This window comes from Kwoniella shivajii, chromosome 8 (assembly GCF_035658355.1).
Source record: "Kwoniella shivajii chromosome 8, complete sequence".
Lineage (NCBI taxonomy): Eukaryota > Fungi > Basidiomycota > Tremellomycetes > Tremellales > Cryptococcaceae > Kwoniella > Kwoniella shivajii.
The window spans coordinates 765,001-780,156 of record NC_085915.1 but is presented as its reverse complement, the minus strand read 5'-3'; the positions used below and the strand labels follow the sequence as shown (position 1 = coordinate 780,156).

At 46.2% G+C, this 15,156-nt stretch overlaps 6 protein-coding genes across 6 annotated transcripts; 3 read left to right on the top strand and 3 right to left on the bottom strand.

The window, feature by feature from the left end:
• Positions 1-384: 384 nt before the first annotated feature.
• On the top strand, positions 385-2,574 carry IL334_006043 (uncharacterized protein; the record flags this gene model as incomplete). Its single annotated transcript, XM_062937748.1, has 11 exons — positions 385-532; positions 582-667; positions 717-904; positions 959-1,265; positions 1,319-1,441; positions 1,498-1,677; positions 1,730-1,782; positions 1,848-1,925; positions 1,979-2,200; positions 2,256-2,385; positions 2,440-2,574. The coding sequence occupies 11 exons, from the start codon at positions 385-387 to the stop codon at positions 2,572-2,574; spliced, it is 1,650 nt and encodes a 549-aa protein (XP_062793799.1).
• A 901-nt stretch (positions 2,575-3,475) lies between these two features.
• On the bottom strand, positions 3,476-5,719 carry IL334_006042 (dihydroxy-acid dehydratase; the record flags this gene model as incomplete). Its single annotated transcript, XM_062937747.1, has 7 exons — positions 3,476-4,266; positions 4,325-4,728; positions 4,778-4,898; positions 4,947-5,023; positions 5,082-5,364; positions 5,428-5,475; positions 5,536-5,719. The coding sequence occupies 7 exons, from the start codon at positions 5,717-5,719 to the stop codon at positions 3,476-3,478; spliced, it is 1,908 nt and encodes a 635-aa protein (XP_062793798.1).
• Positions 5,720-6,095: 376 nt separating this feature from the next.
• On the top strand, positions 6,096-7,604 carry IL334_006041 (uncharacterized protein; the record flags this gene model as incomplete). Its single annotated transcript, XM_062937746.1, has 10 exons — positions 6,096-6,161; positions 6,217-6,227; positions 6,279-6,318; positions 6,379-6,398; positions 6,453-6,648; positions 6,714-6,845; positions 6,899-6,998; positions 7,054-7,311; positions 7,376-7,462; positions 7,516-7,604. The coding sequence occupies 10 exons, from the start codon at positions 6,096-6,098 to the stop codon at positions 7,602-7,604; spliced, it is 999 nt and encodes a 332-aa protein (XP_062793797.1).
• A 585-nt stretch (positions 7,605-8,189) lies between these two features.
• IL334_006040 (uncharacterized protein) lies at positions 8,190-9,239 on the bottom strand (the record flags this gene model as incomplete). The annotated part of the gene is made up of 1 exon (XM_062937745.1): positions 8,190-9,239. The coding sequence occupies one exon, from the start codon at positions 9,237-9,239 to the stop codon at positions 8,190-8,192; it is 1,050 nt and encodes a 349-aa protein (XP_062793796.1).
• A 457-nt stretch (positions 9,240-9,696) lies between these two features.
• On the top strand, positions 9,697-11,027 carry IL334_006039 (uncharacterized protein; the record flags this gene model as incomplete). Its single annotated transcript, XM_062937744.1, has 3 exons — positions 9,697-10,117; positions 10,183-10,341; positions 10,405-11,027. 3 exons carry the CDS (start codon positions 9,697-9,699, stop codon positions 11,025-11,027), a joined length of 1,203 nt encoding a protein of 400 aa, XP_062793795.1.
• A 516-nt stretch (positions 11,028-11,543) lies between these two features.
• On the bottom strand, positions 11,544-12,793 carry IL334_006038 (uncharacterized protein; the record flags this gene model as incomplete). Its single annotated transcript, XM_062937743.1, has 6 exons — positions 11,544-11,695; positions 11,760-11,970; positions 12,015-12,066; positions 12,134-12,462; positions 12,520-12,660; positions 12,719-12,793. The coding sequence occupies 6 exons, from the start codon at positions 12,791-12,793 to the stop codon at positions 11,544-11,546; spliced, it is 960 nt and encodes a 319-aa protein (XP_062793794.1).
• Between the last annotated feature and the right edge of the window lie 2,363 nt (positions 12,794-15,156).

Here is a 15,156-nt window from a genome sequence, read left to right as displayed (position 1 = left end):
TTCTAGCCGGAACGACGCGGGAGATCGCAAGCGGTTCGGTCCACAGAAGCTTCCCGGTTCGGTCGACTATGAACCGAAAGGCGTTCTGAGACTCGAGCAAAGGCGAATCATGGTTATCTGCCCATGGAGGTCCAGGGGGAACCATAAATAAATATGACGTAAATACCCCCTCCGTGCAGCATCCTGTGACGTTTACTTCCGATTTTAGCATCGGCCCGATGGACTTTGCTGCGACTTCCGACCAAATATTCGGTCTCGTTGCTCTGACGGCCCCTGTGGGGAAACGCATTCTGGACTTTATATAAGCCCTGAGACTGACATGGTAGACTTTTCTATCCCATCTTGATTCATGAATATTCTGCACACGAATCCTCAACATTAACGATGGCGAATAATACATTCAACAATGAACCGTCCTTGGAAATGATATCCAGAGAGGTCGATGACGGCGTAGACAACAAGAACATGGGCGAGCATATCGAGAATAATGCTCCTATCGCCCAAAACGAACTTCTCGAGACAAGATACTCGAGTAAGTCGAGAACCGAGATAGTTACTGGCAAATGCTAATGTCCATCTAGCCCTCAACCGGGTCCAGTCTGTGAGGGCTTTCTGGAAGGCTATCCTTTTCTGCACAATTCTACTTTGGTCTGCTTTGAACGATGGAGTAGGTTGATCCCACCTTGTGCATCCATCAGTTGCTGACCGACTAGTAGTTCCAACAACAAGTCCCGGGTAACATCTTGTCCTTACCCGCATTCGTTGCCCAATTAGGCGACACTGTGGTGAACGGTCAACGGTCCGAGAGTGCAAAGGTTGTCTCGTACTGGCAAGGGTTCGCCGAAATGTCGAAGACTTTGGGAATGTTTGCGGGAGGTACTTTGATGGACCGATTTGGTCGAAAGTGAGCACGACTGGGAAACCAGACTGTTGCTTTTAACTAATCCGAGCTACGCAGACCTGCAATGATCACTGCTCTGGTCATTTTGCTTGCCGGTTCCATCGCAGAGATCGCTTCGCAAAAGTGGCAAGATTGGCTGGGCGCTGCAGTGCTCGTCAGACTTGGTGTTGGACTTGCTCAAACCATTCTTATTACTTATGTCTCGGAATTGGCGCCTTTCCAAGTTCGAGGTTTCATGATCGGGGCTTATCAAGTACTTTTGACTACCGGTCAACTAATTGTCGCCATCGCCGCGAAACTCATGGAAGTTCATCAACCCACAAAGTGGCGACCATTGATCGCTATCGAGTTCATGTTCACCGGAGTACGTGTATTCTTGCTTTCGTGGATGACCACGAATACTGACAAGTCTCTTAGGTATCCCTCATCACTATCTGGTTTGTCCCCGAGTCGCACATCTTCCATGCTCGTAGAAACGAGCATGAGAAAGCCAAGAAATCGATGCTCCAACTCTACGGTACCGCACCTGGCTATGACGTCGTAAGTAATTACCATGAAATTGATCAGAGATCGAATTAACGAGATATCCTTTTCAGGAATGGGAATACCGAGTCGTGCAAGAAGGTATTGAGGTGGAGCGAAAATTGTTCCATTCAAACGGGGCTAGCTTCTTCGACATCTTCCGAGGCAACAATTGGCGCCGAACGTTGGCCGGTTCTGTCGGTATCTGCAGTCAATGGGCTGCTGGAGCACCTATAGTATTCAGTTACTCTACTGTGAGTCTGCTTTCAGTGGCAAGCTACGTTGCTGTTCTGACACTATTGGTAGTATTTCTTCACCGTCGCTGGACTTGACAATCCATTCCTCGTTTCCATTCTTACGTGAGCATAATTTTTCTGTGGTTCCCACTATCCGTGAGCAAATCACCTGATCATAAACTTGGCAGCTTCCTTTTGGGTATGATCGCACAAAGTTCTGCGCTTTGGCTCTGTGAGATTTACGGACGTAGACCTCTGCTCGTCGGGTAAGTGGTCTGCTTCTGGCATACAGAATTCCAAGCTAATTTATTCTGCCCAGTGGTTGTTTCCTTATGTGTATTTTCAATATCGCAATTGCCTCAACTTCCTTCTCGTCATCGGCCGCAAGCGGAAAGGCTGGACTCGCATGCCTGCTCTTATGGGTTATTTGCTATGGACTTTCTGCAGGACCAATCGGTTTCGTTGCGGCGGGAGAAACCTCCACACCCCATCTTAGAGCTCAAACTACATCATTCAACCTTGGTTGCTATGGTTTAGGATTGTAAGTTTGGCTGTCTATGACAAGTTTTCGTCACTAAACGAGCAATGTCTTGCAGCGTCGTGTTCCAATGGTCTATCTCTTACATGATCAGTCCTGATGCCGCGAACTTGGGTTTGAAGGCCATTTACATCTGGGCTGGTCTTCTTGTTCCTACCACAATCATTCTTTACTTGTTCTACCCTGAGGTCAGTACTATCTCACTATTGCAACGATTCATCTTGGCTGACATTGAAGATTAGACATACGGTCGTACCTACTGGGAATTGGACGAGCTTTACGACCGAAAAATTCCCGCTTGGCGATTCAAGAACACTAAAACCTCGTCCGAATTGGCCGGACACAAGAACAAGCAGCTCGTCCATTACGGTCATTAAAGTTGGATCCCGAACGTTGTCCTTCCTCCAAAATATCTCCATTTTTATCGGTACAAACAATTTGTCATGTTTCCTTTGACTACATTTCGACATCAGGAAGAGGTGTTTCGCAAGGAAGATCTGCTAGTACTTGTAGATATGAGTTATTGATCTTGAATGCATTCTACCTCACTTGTTTGACATCTCTCAAATCGCACATTTCTTGCACACACGAGCAAGGCTCCATACGCAAATCCTTCGAAAAAGGGGGTTCTAGACCGGTACTAAAGCTTGCTCTTTCAAGGAATCAAAGTCTCATGTATAACAAGATATCCTCTCCAACTTACGACATTGATCGCGTAACGTCTCTCGGTATATTTCATCAAGGATATACTTGAAAACCGTCTGAGATAAAAAGCAGGACTTTTTGAATACTCGAAGACTCATCTATTTTTACCATTTCATTTGACATTTCAAAAACAGAGGGTAATGTATAATTCTGCTACAAGATAGCATTCTATTCATACGTGCATACTCCAGTGTATGAGTATGAACGCTCTGCAGGATGCACGGACGGGCAGCCTTTGATATGGCGCAACGTCAATATCACTACTGTTTTTCACCTCACACGGAATCTCGGCGGTCCGTTCGTTGGGGTGCATTTTCTTCGAGACAGTTCTGAATCTGCAGCTTAACACTCCCACACTCGATATGAGCCTCGGTCCGGTGGTCCAACAAGTCTGTCTTTTGAGTTTAGCCACATTCAAATGACATGTTTGGCTGCGATCCAGACGCTTACAGTGCGTATGATGTAAGCAATTTCAATTGCTGAGCCTTAACGTACGTCGTATTAGATTAAGGATGACACAATGCATATTTGCGAGGATGCCTGTGGCCACTGCTCATGAAACATCTACAAAGCTTAATGATTACGCCTAGGGATACCGGCAGTTTGTGCCAAACGTTGATACTTCACTGCCTTAGGAATGACCATGCCTTCTGAAAGCTCACTAACGTTTTCTCTGAACAATTCTTGCCATGGCGTTTGGGATTTGGGAACTTTGAATGGACCCATTTCCTTTCTTCTGGCTTCTAACTCTTTGGCATCGACTTTGATGTCCGCGCGTCCACGCGCCAAATCGATCCGAATGATATCACCGTCTTTCAAGATACCGAGGTTTCCGCCGGTAGCCGCTTCCGGGCAAGCATTCAAGATTGAGGGACTACCAGAGGTACCCGACTGTCGACCATCACCAATACAAGGCAGCTCTACACCTTGTCTAATCAATCGACCAGGGGGTATCATGTTGACAACTTCGGCTGCTCCTGGGTATCCTTGTGGACCAGCTCCTCGCATGATCAAGATTGTCCCAGCTTGAATATCAGCTTCTGACTCTATACGATGGTGATAATCTTCTGGACCGTCAAATACAGCCACGGGACCTTCAAAAGCCATTGGGTCATCTGGGTTGCTTAGATACTGATCATGGAACGCTTGACTTATCACAGAAGTCTTCATGATGGCGCTGTCGAATAGAGAGCCGGAAAGATGAAGAAATCCGGCTGAAGTCTTGACAGGTCTATCAATGGGACGGATGACTCGTTTATCGGTGCTGAAATCTTCGCGGCAGTTATCCCCGATCGAACGGCCTGAAACAGTCAAAGCATCGGGATGAGGTAAGAGATTATGTTTGATGAGCTCAGCGGTGACGGCTAAAATTGAATTTGGGAATCAGTACGCAAAAGCTCTGAAGTAGGTCTGATGACTCACCTGGTAAACCCCCAGCTCGGTGGTATTCCTCACAAAGGTATTCTCCAGCAGGCTGGATGTTGACCAGTAATGGGAGTTTATAACCGACATCCTGCCAGTCTTCATTCGAAAGGGGGACTCCAATGTGCTTGGCGATAGCGTTCAAATGGATAGGTGCATTGGTGGAACCCCCAATGGCAGTATTCAAGGCAATGGCGTTCTCGAAGGCTTCTCGCGTCAAAATGTCAGAGGGTTTGACATCCTCACGCACGAGATCGACAATTCGACGTCCAGTTTGATATGCACAAGCACCCCTTTCTCTATAAGGAGCAGGAATGGAAGCACTACCGGGAAGTGCCATACCAAGAGCTTCAGCCAAGGCATTCATCGTACTGGCCGTTCCCATGGTGTTACAATGTCCCAAACTACAAATTGACGATCAGCTTCGAATCTCTCGACGATCGTTGGTCTCACCTGGGCGCTGAAGTTGCCACCGTTTGCATCAGTTGCAGTTGATCGATCTTGCCTGCTGCAAGAGCAGCTCGTGCGTCCCATAAGACGGTACCCGAACCCACAAGGCGTTGACCAGCGTATCCTATACGAAACATTTAATAAAGCTTTATTGCCTCGACAAGGGACCTACCATTTAACATAGGTCCCACGTTCATACAAATAGCAGGAATGTTGACGGTAGCGGCGGCCATCAGCATGGCTGGCGTACTGTGGCAAGTATCGAGTATCAGCGTGCTGATTGATTCTATACTTCTAGCAAGCTTACGTTTTGTCACAACCGGTAAGAAGAACCACTCCATCCATAGGGTAGCCGAAAAGTACCTCGACAAGCGACAAGTACGCGAAATTCCGGTCAAGACTGGCGGTTGGACGTTTGGTAGTTTCCTGAATAGGATGACAAGGGAATTCAAAAGGAGTACCTCCAGCAGCAATGATTCCATCTCGGACACGCTTAGCGAGCTGTACATGACCGGAGTTGCAAGGCGCCAAATCCGAGCCAGTTTGAGCGATACCAATTATGGGTTTGTGTTTGTTCGCAATTTCATTCACTAGACATTGTCAGCTCAGTATGTATTGAAGACCCAATAAGCTGCTCTATATCGAATACTCACTTGTGAGACCTCCATTCAGATATCTTTCCACGTAAGCTCCGCACATGTCTTACAAGCGATATCAGCCTCCATCTATCAGTGTTCACACACTTGGGAATCCAATCTCACCATCAGAAGGGTTGTTCCACCATTGCTTAGATCGCAAAGGTACCGCAGGCTCGATTCCTTCGGGCTCCCCACGTTCCTCTGCAGGCGCGGTAAAGGACCTCACACCGAGATTAGTCTGTTCCAGAATATCCCCCTCCTCTCCGCCATCTTCACGCAATCCACAAGTACAACCTTCGCAGGGCATGTTAAATATCGTCTGAGGATTGAGTTATCGTTACTAGCGCGATGCTGTGAATTGAGACTTTCGATTGTCAAGACAAAGTTATGCACTCAAGGAAATTCCTCTTCCTAACAGAGGAAACAGAGGAAGACAAATTCCATTGAATGCAATTGGTCGTCCACGATTGCGTCTTCCGATCCGGTTCGGCTTCCAGGTACCTTCGGTTCAATGTGAACCGGTTGCCGAATGTTTGTTACCACTGAACCTCCACTCCATCCGATCAACCCGAAGATGTAAGTGAGCACCAACTTTTGCTTGATCAATTATTTAAATTCATGCTTGTGTGATTTCTCTAGCTTTCATTCTCACCGACAGCATTCGAAACAAGACACAAGCCAACATGCCCGTACAAACTACATACAAGCTAAACAATGGACTAGAGCTCCCTTCTATCGCTCTTGGTACTGTGAGTGCTTTCCTCAGTCTGTATTATGAGATGAGCTGAATCAAGCTCGATGTAGTGGATGTCCGCGTAAGTCAAGCTTGGATGTATAAACGGATTTGCTTCTGACATACCCTGCAGTCCTGGAGAGGTCGAGCGAGCAGTCAAGCATGCCATTGAAGTAAGTCCATGTAACATTGGAAATAGGCTTTTATTCTCACTAACGTATGATCTCGAATAGAGCGGTTACAAACACATCGAGTATGTCCAAGAGCGTGAATATTGCATGGCAGCCCGCTGACTTGTATTCAACAGTTGCGCATGGGGTTATGGAAATGAAGCCGAAGTCGGCGAAGGTATCAAAGCTTCGGGCGTACCTAGGGATCAAATTTGGATCACCTCCAAGTTGTTCGAACTTCATCACAAGCCAGAGCACGTCGAGCTTGCGGTACGCGACAGTCTGAAGAAACTTGGTACCGATTACCTTGATATGTACTTGCTCCACTACCCTGTGAGTAATCGTACAGTATGATTATAGCTCGAGACTTTCCTGACCAATCGGTGTGTCCATTACAGGTCGCTTGGAAAACAGTTGCTCCTGAGGGAGTCTTACCCCAGAAAGAGCATACCCCTATGGTCGATGGCAAACTAGTCATTGATATCCCTCTCTCAGAGGACTTCCTCTCCACATGGGCAGCAATGGAAAAGGTCAGTCACACCGCCTGACCAAATGACTGAGCAGCGCTGATAGTTCGATTCAGCTGGTTGAGAAGGGTTTAGTACGATCTATTGGTGTTTCCAATTTCAACATCTACAAACTCAAGAAACTCATAGCTGCTGCTAAGATCAAGCCTGTTACCAGTGAGTATATGTGTAGAAATTAAGTCGACACCACACTGATGCCCAGTCTTCGTAGATCAAATTGAACTTTCCATCCAAAACCCTCAATTCGAATTTGTCGAATGGCTTCAACGTAACGAAATAGTGCCTCAAGCCTTTTCCCCCTTGGGTGGTTTGGCGGGTCAGCATCTGCGACAACATCCAGCGGTCCTTGAGATCGGTAAAAAATATGGCGTTCACGGAGCTGTCGTTTTGATCAGTTGGCTCCTCGCCAGAGGCATTCAGCCTCTGCCTAAGAGTGTCTTTGAGAATGAAATTGAAGCCAACATCAAACGTAAGCTCACTGTATTAGCGAGTTGAACTATTGGGATTGAGGACTGACTCTCCGCTTCCTGTAGCTGTTGATCTCACCAAGGATGAAGTCGAGACGTTGTCTGCCTTGGCTAGATCTTTCCCAGCCAAAAGAGTTGTAAACCCCTCTTCAGGTGAGAGCAATTCTCTTACCGATCCAAATACTCAGACTGATCCCTCGTTGTAGAGTACGAGCCATTCTACGACGTCTACCAAGAGAACCACCCAGAGTTCAGCGACACAGCTCAACTCCTTTTAGAAAAGAATGGCGCTTAGATTTGATAGATTTGGGTATTCTTTAAATCATTATAGCTCAAAATGTATGCGACGCCGCACTCCTTCGTTCCGTTTGTTGGTTTGACATCAGTGAAGTGTGTCGATGCCTAACATACTCATTCTGAGCAACACCCTGACGACATGATCGCCAAATCAAAATAGGGCCGAATGAGGAAGCACATAATGAGCAAAGACAGGAAGTAATGAGCCAGGCATGTGGGTATATATTACTATGCCGTCGAGCACAATATCAGAACAATACGATTGTTCTGTTATATTGTTCTGTTAACGCTTTGCTAGCGGGATTCAAATGCAATCCATCTTTGCAAGCCACACCATCGGCGCATGGTCATCATCGGTGATAATCGGTTGATGGACTATCGCAATGATGCCTGAAAGCTGTCCGCTTTCCGAGTCGCAGAGAGCAAACAGCTTTTACAAATCAGTTTGATCATTCACATCTATCGCTGCGGTGATTGGTCCTCTGCTTGCCAGGATCCAGAATAGGTTTAAGAACGAAATCATGATAACAATACATGTACTATCAATCTATGAGTGCTTTATAGCAGTGACCCGTCTAGGCTACTACGCCGACTTGAATCGGTATTCCGTTATATGAGCATATGTATCGCCAGGGGAGAGTATGCTCTGTTGGAACTTTGGATGATGTATCCAATCTGGCCACAGTTGGGTCTCCAGACACAATCCAGCTCGGTAGCCATTCACCGCACCTCCTAGCCCAGGGTTCTTGAGATCCATAGGAGCTCCGTCGAAGAATTGAATTCCGGGCTGGTCAGTCCAACATTCCATCGATAAATCGCCACTGGAGGAGATAATCTCCGCTCCTCGTTTTAATTGGCCGGAGGTCGAAGGTCCTCTGAGAACGTAGTTTAGGTCGTAATGGAAAGGATGGCCGGTCTTCGAATCAGGGAACTCGATTGGGCGAGACTTACGGAAGTCGAACGGCGTTCCTGCAACTTCTGCAAGTTCACCTGTAGGGATTAGGTCCTGATCAACAGCAGTGTAATGATCGGCATCGATGGTGAGTTTTTGCTGAAGGTTGTCATGAACAGAAGATCCTCGAGCTCCATCTACATTGAAGAAGGAGTGATTGGTGAGACTGACGGGAGTCTTTTTGTCGGTTTGCGCTTTGTATTCTAATCTAAATTGTCCGGTTGAAGGAATAGAGTAAGTGATAGAAACTTGGAGATTTCCTGGAAATCCTTGATCTCCATCTGGTGATTTGTATCCTAAAGTGACAGAATTTTGATCGTGATCCTCCAAAGTCCAATTTCTATGTCCTAGTCCGCTATTTCCACCGTGACAAGTGTGTCCTGTTGGCTCATTGGTCTCGATGGTATACCCCACAGAGCCGAGCTCGAATTTACCATTCGCAATTCTATTGGCGACACGACCAGCTACCGCTCCATGATGCCACTGTTTGTTGGCAACGTAGCCGCTAAGCTCGTCAAATCCGAGGATGACGCTTCGAGGACTTGTTGAAGTGGGTACGGAAAGGTCATGAATGGCGGCACCGAATGTGATGATGGTCGCAGTGGTCGTGCCGTCAGGGGATTGTATGTCAACGGCCAGAACATCTCCGCCGTCGTAGCTGCCAAATGTCCTGACTGCCATGATGTCCAATATGTGAGTGCTATGTGCGTTTCGTGTTTGTCCTTGTATCTGAGCTTGAATATCGAGATATTTCTGAAGAAGCTGTAAATTCTGCGACCGAGTGTTCACATTCTCCTTCGAGCATGCTTTCGCTTATGAATCCGACCGGAACCGAAGATCTGTCAATGCTCAGGGTTTCGGATGCCTCTCAACGGTAACATTTCAGAGTCACGTTCCCTCTGAGCTGTGTGTTATTCGAACAGAGTATCCCATCGTATGCCCGAACCGAAAGTCCGAACCGAGTTTTCGTATGACGGCATTTCTGTTTCGGCTCAAATCTGGTCGATAGTTCTTTAGGTACGATTTATCGTCAATAACAGTCACTGCAGTTAGGTCATTTTCTTGCTTATTGAGCTCGAGAGAAATCTTTGAACGTTAGACTATTCGACTGAGTAGAAAAGCATAATCGAACCTCGCCATGTCTGAAGCCAACATCAAAATCGCATTACTAGGAACCGGCATTTATGCAGAGTCCGACTACGTACCTTCTCTTCTCCGAGATTCGCAAAAACACATCGAAGTAAAGATCATCTGGTCTCTGGACCAAACCGCCGCTGAAAGATTTGCTGGTCAATTCAAAGCCGCCGGTCATCCTGAGCCTCAAGTCGTCATTGGAGAAGCAGGTATCGAGGAAATTCTGAATGATATTGACATCGAAGCGGTAGTCGTCGTTTTACCATTCGCTCATCAACCTCCTTTGATCAAACGATTTTGGGCCGCAGGAAAACATGTCTTGAGCGAGAAACCTATCGAACGGGATATAAAAGCTGGTCTTGCTCTTGTGAAGGAATTTGATGAAAAATGGAAACCGAAGCATTTGGTCTGGCGGGTTGCAGAAGGTGAGTTGAGCCTTGTACCTTTTTCAGTCATGTCAGGGAGTTTGGTTTGCTGATATCTGATACAGATTACGACCATGAACCAATTCATAAAAGAGCAGCTGAAGTCCTTGCAGACCCCGCGTTAGGTCCTGTTCTCTTCTGGGACCTCCAAAACCAAAATTACTGCCCTGACGGAGACAAGTGGCAAGCAACATCATGGAGGAATATTCCTGATTATCAAGGAGGTGAGTCAGTCTTGGATATTTACCACTCGCTCTTGCTCATGAGCTTGCGGCATGGGACAATAGGTTTCTGCCTTGATGGTGGTGTTCATTCAATTGCTATGCTTCGAAATGTCCTCCCCAATCCTCCGGCTGCGGTCATTGCTTCGGCTTCTTTACACCGAAAACACACCCCACCACACGACACTATCGTTGCTCTTGTGCTTCCGGATTCGGCAGCTACTAAAGAGCCAAGCGGTTCTTCCAGCAAGCTTGATATAGCTCGTCAACACTCTGTCAAGCTTCCTGAGTCCGGGAAATCTACTCCCGCCGGTACCATCACGTTCACTTGGGCTTTACCCAACATCGAGCCTCGACCTCCTCAGAGTCTTCAAGTCCTGAACGTCACATGTCTCAATGGAAAATTGACATTAGTAAACAGTGAGGGGACTCGTACGTTGGAAGTAATCCCTGCTATCGGTAGTCAAGTAGAAGCGATCAAAGAGACAAGTCGTAAGAAGGGAGTGGAAGTCGAGCTTGCCTATTTTGCCAGAGCAGTTCAAGCTACGAAAGCAGGACGCCCGGTGGACCCAAAGGAGGATCTTGGTAAACCCATAAACACTGTATGGGACGTTGCGGTAATTCAGGCAATGCTCCAGTCGAACGGGAACAAGGTAGATATTAAACAGCTCATAGCTCAGTATGCATAAAAGGACTTGACCATGTCATATGTATGTGTGTTATCTTGGTTTTATGAAGTATCTTCTGGTGCGTTGTAAGGATTCTGCCGAGCTGAAAGCAGTTTTGCTCAATCGACTCCTACGCCGATAAGGTGATAGTGCAGGTTCCCCTTGACTTTTGCTACATGGTAAATGACTGGCAGATGAAGGCAATGTATACAATAAGTCGCTTAACTTCCAACTGGGATGACTTCAATTTTACAGAATTTTGAAAAGGCTAAAAGCTCCATTGCGATCCTTAGAACGCTTGGAGGCGTAAGGAATGCACCACGACCGACATGTCCTGTACATGCTCGGCAACGTACTCGGGGACCTCAAAGCCGATAAATACATATATACCAGGTTTTTGGGGTGAACTGTGAAGCATCGCATCGTATTTGGTGATTTTCCAAGAGAGTAAGATCGAATATGCTTAAACAAATGCACGATCAAATGTAAATTGGGTAAAAGCCATCAAAGGAGAGGAGATGACAGGAAACCCAGAGATCAGAATCTGCCTTTGAATCGAGTTCGTTCTTTTCCCTTGAAACCTAATCCCCTAACGACAAACAAGTCTCCATTGAGTGGATGATTTTTGATTTGTTCATCTGTAGTTCCCGTTTTTGCGGATGTTACGTATAGCTCATCCAAGTTGGGCCCTATGAGAGATGGTATTATCAGAAATCGTAACACTTTTGTTCGAGTTTGTCCAGGAAAACTCACCACCCCATATACAAGAAGTTATATTTAGACCTTGTGGTAGATGTACGATCAAGTCAATTTTACCTTCTGGTGTGAATCGAATGACTTTACTTGATCCCCATCTTGCTGACCAGATGTGATATTGATCATCTTGACACAAACCATCTGGTACACCCAGATATTCATCGTCCACATTGCTGAATATGACTTTGTTGCTGACTTTACCGGATTCCTACTCCAAATCGTCAGCTATTCGGTAAGTAAAAAAACACTCACTATATTATAATCGTATTTACCAATCTCCTTCCTCAAACTGTTGGTGAAGTACCTGGTTTCATTGCTCCTGATCAATCTTAAATCAAGCGGGAGTAGGAGGATAAAAGTTAGCTACTTACAGGGTGTTGTTATCTTTGGTCCATCCCATGCCGTTAGATACAGTAAGATTATCCAATAAGAGATCGGCAGACAGACTTCCGTCATCAGTTTGGGTGACAGAATATAGACCTCCTCCAGCTGATGCTGGGAAATTCTCTTCATGCATCATCGTTCCAACAATCCATCGTTTTCCTGTTGGATCCACACAGCATTCGTTGAACCGATTGAACCCTTCTAAATGTTTGAGATTCGTTTGTAGACGTTTGTAGGTGGAGGGGGAATTGGTAGGAGGAAAGGGTAATTGATCGAAGCTGATGAATGCAAGACCATCTTGTAAAGCCGCCAAAAGCTGTACATTTGTCATTATTTACAGTATCATCATCGCCTCAAATCCACTGCAACTCACTCCGGAGTCATCCTCGAGCAGAGCTAAAGCAGTAACGTTCCTATCTAATGATTGATATCCGTGTATCCCAGTAGATGGCTCGTAAGTGAATATTCTACATCCTATAATATCTACAAAATACAATCGTTGTCGAATAGCATCCTGATGACCAACGACTAACGTTCAGCTTAACTGTGACAGACACAGATTGGATACTAACCCATAGTGACCCTTCGCCCAATTCACAATTATACTTGAGGAGAGATTCCTGTTGTACTACTGTTTTCACGTCCATGTTGCAGTAATTTATTAACCAACTTTCGTTCAAATGATCAAATCTGGTGCAGAAAACTCGACGTAAGTTGCAAGATTCACCCAGAGACCACTTGGTGGTAAATGTGTGGACAGCCTTTCCACGCTATCAGCTCAGATATCCAAAGCACTGACAAATAGTTTGCGAGGCTTGCGGTAGACCGAACGGAATATTCGGATCATACATTTGACTCGCGAACATTCGTTCGGCTCACTGTAAGCCGACTCGCGCGTACTGCCTAATTTGAACGCGATACTCACCCGAAAAGAAGCTTACCGGCATATCGGTTCAGATCAACCTAAACCTTTGAAAACGCGAGTCGCAGCGGTAAATCGCGGCACGGAAATACGGCACAGTAGGGTAGACCTTTTTTGAACACCTTTCCCTATCATTCCACTCGGCAACGAGTGATTGCATGTAAACCAAAAACGTTCCGATTCAAGAGGATACTACAATTACATCAATAGCTCTCTAAAAGAACGTTCTCATACCTGTTTTACATCAACTGCGCCGACGTTCAAGCGGCGCATAAGTGCGCACAAATGTAACACAATCATCGAAGCCTTGGCACAATCTTCCACTTGGATGACGATACCGAAGCTTGTCCTTCCTCCATATCCACAATTCAACTACTACACTATTTCCAACTTGATACTGCACTGACGCCTGAGGTTGTGAGCGTAGTTGGAGAGATGAAGACTTCATGAGGATGCTTTGCGGGGTGTTTGTGATTAAGTTCTCAAGTGAAGATGCAGGTCCAGGTGGTATTGGTAGGCGTTTCTTTTGTGATTCTCCATTTGATGATGAGTGGACAGAGAGCCCAACTCGGATCTCACCGATATCTCATTGTTTCCCAGCTCAAGGGTTATACCGAATCAACATGATATAGTTTTATTCCGGCAATTATATTCTCTCCATAGGTAAACTGCTCCTTGTTCTTGCTTGTTTATGACCGCGTTGGTATCTGTTGTATCGGTAAAGGAGGTAATCTACTTTTGGGTGGAGGAGGCGGCGCTGGGAAAGGAGGTCTTCTCGATATTGACGCAGATCTTCCTGTCTGCTTTTGTTCTGACAACAGACGCTTGAGCTGAACTTGGAATGCCATTCGCTTTCAATATTCTCGCCATTCTCTAATACGGGGTGAAGTGCTGTCTGACATCTGCGAGATACCCCTAATGTCCATGTCGGAGTAGCTTGATTGGAATATGTGGTCGATCTAGAACGCGTTTGGATCGTGTTGAGTGCCCTGATTGCGTCAGCGGTGGTTTACACATTTGGAGATTTTAGGTTGAACAGTGACGTGTACGAATCCGTTTCGGAGCAGATGTCCACTTGACGTCTCGAGCACGTCCAAAGCTTGCAGCTCGACATCGTCCGAATTGTCGTCCTCTTGTCCAAGCCAACAGTCCGGCGCTGACCTCTCCTCGGCCGCCGAATATTCAGCTGAAGAAGACCCACCGGGGAATGTGAGTGAGACGGTAAAGATGAGACATGTGAGGTGAACGCTGCGATCGTGATGATGAATATGGTTTGCGGGAAACACAAGGTCGATTCAGATAGGTATGCGAGTCAACGGTGAAAGATATATGCATTGTACGTGGGGTTTACGAATCATTGGGCGGGAGCGCAATGGTCTGCTGAGAGTGTCTTGGGTTTCTTTGACGTGGCGCTAGACGTTTTCGACTGATAATTGACGATCACTTCCGCAGGCTGACCGCAGTCTCAATGGCAGTCGTCTTCTTTCTCCTGCTCGTCAAGGGATGCATGCTATGATTGTCATGCCTTTTCGAGGGGTTCATCATGGATGATATCAATGTATCTTTGCCTTGGCCGATTCATGGTTATCCCAATCTCATTTCCGCGCGAGTGGAACACGCCTTGAATACTAGGTAAAGCGTTCAGAGAACCTTTTCGAAAAGTTGATGGAGGGGTAGAATCTGAAAAAGGTATCAATGGTTCAATGCTGACCTCCTTTGCTACAGCCGAAGAAGGTTGACGCGGAATTGAACGAGAGATCGCTCTTTGCTGTTGTCCACATGAGTATTCCTTCCTTGATTGCTCGATCTAACCCTGAATCAACGAAGGGGAATAATGATGATTCAGCCTTGGGGGATTTTGTCTTCTCGAGCGAGGCCATATTACCGCTTCGCGATTTGTATGACTGGTGATTGGCGGTGATATTGGAGTTGAAATCCTCACTGAGACCCGAAATACTGGTTCTACTCCTGCTTGTTGCAGAGTTATTGAGTGTCTTATATGATTTGGCCGATCTAGGTCTGAGTGGCAAGGCTTTGAATGTAGGTAAATCAAGTGTTTTAGTGTCACGATCTTATCAAGGTATCACC